The 4691-nt window shown below is 26.8% G+C and overlaps 1 protein-coding gene across 1 annotated transcript; it reads right to left on the bottom strand.

Moving 5' to 3' along the window:
* Positions 1 to 1448: 1448 nt before the first annotated feature.
* Positions 1449 to 3629, bottom strand: LOC131620244 (probable WRKY transcription factor 35). Its single transcript, XM_058891244.1, has 3 exons — positions 2641 to 3629; positions 2436 to 2552; positions 1449 to 1809 (listed from the first exon to the last, which is right to left on the bottom strand). The coding sequence occupies exons 1-3, from the start codon at positions 3627 to 3629 to the stop codon at positions 1449 to 1451; spliced, it is 1467 nt and encodes a 488-aa protein (XP_058747227.1).
* Positions 3630 to 4691: the final 1062 nt, after the last annotated feature.

The following is a 4691-nucleotide window of genomic DNA, read 5'->3' as shown; positions in this document are numbered from 1 at the left end:
ATCTATGGATAACCTATAATGTTGTTATAAATTTTTTATTGAATGTAAATATTTAGATTACAAATAATTTAAGGAAATAAATTAAATTTTATCATTAAAAAGTAAAAATTTAAAATATATTCTTTTTTTCTTCCAGATATTTAAATTCATTCAATGTTATTTTTTCAGTCAAATGTTGATGTATGTAGCACAATTTAATAAAATCAAACCAACCTTAAATCAGCATTTAATTTAAATAGAAAAACTATGTTTATGAAATATACAATGTAAATATTTATTTGAGATATAAAAAGCAATAAAACACAAACCATAAAACAGTAAAACTATGACTTTTGAATGCCTTTTCTTAATTGTATACTAACTTGCTCGAAATAAATATTATTAATCGTTCACTTTGTTAATAGAATGAAAAAATAATAATATTAATAAAAATAATTATAATAATAATAATAATAATAATAATAATAATAAAAATAAAGAGTAATTGGTAAAGATAAAAGTGAGAAATAATATATATATATATATATATATATATATATATATATATATATATTTTTTGTTTTTTTTGCAATATTCCATCCATTAGAAAAAACTATCAAATCAATATTATTTAGGGGTCAATTCTAAAAAAGATCTGCTTAATTAGGACAAGCTCTTTAGGTTAGACCTAACTAATATCTCTTATATTGGTAATCAAAATATCTAGAGATGTAAGTGGATAAAAAAAATCAATTTAACCGATAATCTAAATTGAATTAAAAATTAAAAAATCAATTTTTTTAGTTTGGTTCAAAAAGCAAATTGTACCAATAAAAACCAAGGTTGTTTGATTTAGTTCTCGATTTTAATTTTTAAAAACCGTCAAACCGATAACTATAATTACCTACTTAATTTGAATTACATATGTGTAACTTGTCATTACATTGATGAGGTGTGGAAGTTGAAAAATGAAATATAGTGTTTTAATTAGATTTCCAATCTCACCGGAAAATAATTTGTTGAAATTAGAGGCATGCTTGAAACGATAGAGGATTAAAAAGTTTGATAGTGAAACTATTTTATAAAGCAATATAAATCATGTCACTATTTTGTATGGATTAAATATAACTTGTAAATTGTTTGAAAAATAAAAGATGAAATATATTATACGAAATCTATTATTTAAAATAATAAAAGAAAATACACCAAAATGCATGATAATGGATAATAGACATAAATAATATTTGAAAAATAAAGCGCTCTAAACCTATAAACCGAACCAAATCAAACCAAACCGGTTAATTTGATTCGGTTCCATTATTGAAAAACACTTAAAATAGAACCAAACTATAACAATAGAAATATTATCGATTCAGATATATTTTTGATCAAAAACCAGTCCAAACCGAATCATTTACGCCCCTAACAATATCGTCTTCGTCATCAGAGTATTGTCTTTCCCATGCTCCTCATATGGGATTATGATCTGATTTCTCAGTAGTAGGTGAATGACTCTCTATAAGTCCAGTATCTTGATGATTTTCTTTTGATTGACTTAGATGAACTTGAGCATTGCTGCATTCTGCCTGATCAAACTGTGCCATCACCGTACTAGGAGAATCAGAGTTTCTAGTCTTTGGCAAAGATCCATATTTTTTGACACCGAATCTCTTCTTTGAAGTCTTGTTATGAGGAGAACAATCCACATTGGGTTTTGGATGGTTGTGCTCTCCTATGTATGTCACAATATAAATATTCTCTTTGTTTGCTTTTTTCTCCACATGTTTCTTCGCCATACATTCTTTGAAAGTGCTACATTTATAATAGTCCCTGCGAAATCATTAATACATTATTTCATGTATCAAACACCACAAAGTTGTAGCATTTTAACAACTAAAACTATACAAATGTATGTAAGTATATATTGGTTTGGTTTTTTATAAATGTTTGAGATTCATATCTGGTTTTTTTCACACACAATAAACATGATTTTTTTTAATTTTACCAAATTAAAATTATCAAGTACGGGTGTATTTACTGTCAACCTAAGTTAAAAGTGAAGAATATATAAAATGAGGATTGATTACTTTTATATATTTTAAATAATATAATTAGAATAAAAAGGTTGAATATGGTTTTGTAACTTAAAGCATATTAAATATGTTTAAATATTACTTTTACTTTTAGTTATTGCAAAAAACACTTTTTGTTTTTGGTCTTTTTTATTTTGTATTAGTCCTAACAACATTTATTCATATTAATTAAAATTCATTTTTTTTAAAAAATTTAAAAATTATAATTTTAAATATAAGTAAACAATTCATTTTGAAATTATTAAATTTATTTACGAATAAATAAAACAATTTGACTAAGATTCTCTTAAATTGCAAGGATGGCAGGGCATTCAACTAAAAAAAAAAATTTAATGGTAAAGGAAACCAAATATGTGAAAAAACCTTGGATATCGAGATCCTTTAATGGGTTTTTGTCCATATTTTCTCCATTCCCATGGATCTTCACCCAACTTCTCTACGCTCATATGCCATTCTACTACCTTTGGATTATCAAGCTTTCTGAAAAAAATTAAAAGTTGAAACAAAATTAATTTGACATAATATTATTGATATAGATTTAAAAATATTAAAATTTATAATACTTTACCTTTTCCTATTTTTGCTGGATTCTCCTTGTGGGCCTGCATTTGGTAAAATCTCAGAGCTAATCTGGGGTTGTAGATTTGGTAGTTGATTGCACTCTCTTGCATATTGTTTAGCAATTGATGGATGATTGTAAGCAAGATCAAAATGAGCCGTTGTGATTTCAATGCAAGTGGCGGGCTTAAGAGCAGGCGGTTGAATGGTTTGATTTTGTTGGATCTGTTGTTCTTCAAAGTGTTTTGGGAAATTATATATCTTAGGATGGTTATTAGTTCCATGACAACTAGGGTTAGTGTTAATCATGGTACTCATAGAAGGTGTAGTGGTTACGACACTTGGGGTAAAAATGTTTGATGGAAGGCTAGGGTAAGTGAAAGCGGCACTAATGGATGTAGGAATATTGGTGGTAAGGCTATTGGTGGTAAGGCTGTTGATGGTTGTGATAGGGACAATGGTCGTTGGATTTATATTAGGTATAGTATTTTCAGGACCAGTAATATCAATCGGTTGCATCTGCTGTTCGCTGATGAATGATGGAAAATGAAAAAAATTGGAATTTTGATCGAAGTCATGATTAATAGTGCTAGTGATGGTAGTAGTGGTTATGTGGGTAGGGATAGGAATGTCGGTAGTAGTAATGGTGGCCGAGGTAGCTAGGATAGTAGTTGTGGGGGTGATGGTAACGGGGGTAGTTGTGGTGTGGTCGGGGTTAACGGTGGTGGGATTGAAATTGATTTTTAATTTGTCTAGTTCTATAAAATCAGTTGGTTTAAGTGGAGAAAAATTGAATGATCTATTTTCTTGGGTTAAAGAAAAATCATCAAAGTAAGATGGTGTGGTGTTTTGAGGAGACATAATGTTATTGGTAATGATGGAGGTGGTTGTTAAGGTTTGAGGTGGAGGAAGAGTTTCAAAAATGGTGGTAGGAGAAGTATAGGTGTTAGCATTGCAGCTATGAAAAATTGAAAATAGATCATAATCATCATTATCCATGAGAGAAATAGACAATTTGATGAAGGAGAATATGTCTAAAGTTGAAGACTTTCTAACAATTTATAGGAAAAGATGATTATCTTTTCAACAATTGAATCAGGTTGATATTTCCAAAGACAATTGTAACTGTTAAATAATGTGACTTTTTTTAAAAAAAAGTTCTCACTTACCATATATGAAAAGAACAAATTTATGAAGACTTTTTTAATTAAAAGAAAATCACTAATTTAGTTAATTATATCATTGAATTATATATTAGATTAAAAATAATGAGTATTTGATGAAAATTTTCATGATTATCATGCTTTCTACAAAGCATGTTTTTCATTTGTGCCACAAACATGCTTTTCATGCTAGGTATTTTGAATTTCAATTTTTAAATTTAATGCATAAATTTAATTTGATTTATAGTAACTCTTAGTATTAAGTGTATACTTATCTCTTTGAATTTTTAAATATAAATTTCAAACATTAGAGTAATTTATTATATTACTTATCTAGAAGAATCAATTATTATTAAAAAATAATTCTCACAATAAAAGGTTGCATTTTTACATTTAGTCACGAAATAAGTGTGTAATCCAGAATTTCTTTTCTCATAATGAATGGTGTATTTGTTAAAAAATTGTTCCGAAACTAGTTACACGTTCAATTTTAATATAATAATAATTTTTTAATTGTATCTAATATTTTTTATTACTTGTATCATTTTCATATTCATGTTTTTCACTTTGTCATTTTGATAATAGCAAACACTCTAATTAATTATATAAATAACTATTTTCTCTTTTATTTATATACAACTCTTTTAATTTGTGTAAAATGATGAAATGGATATGGACAAAGGGAGTTAAATATTTTGAGTTTCAAACTAACAACATATGAAAAATTAAAAAACATTGATTTCATATTGAAATAAAATAAAAAATAAAAATGGCGGAGATATAAAATCTAACCCATCAAACATCTAGTAAAAAAGAAAGTTGGACATGCTTAACATATCCCTAAAAAAACTTTTAAAAGCACAAATTGGAAGTAAATTCCATCAAGTATCATAATCAA

The sequence above is a fragment of the Vicia villosa genome, linkage group LG7, assembly GCF_029867415.1.
Source record: "Vicia villosa cultivar HV-30 ecotype Madison, WI linkage group LG7, Vvil1.0, whole genome shotgun sequence".
Lineage (NCBI taxonomy): Eukaryota > Viridiplantae > Streptophyta > Magnoliopsida > Fabales > Fabaceae > Vicia > Vicia villosa.
The sequence above is the reverse complement of the archived record's forward strand: the minus strand, read 5'-3'. Positions and strand labels throughout refer to the sequence as shown.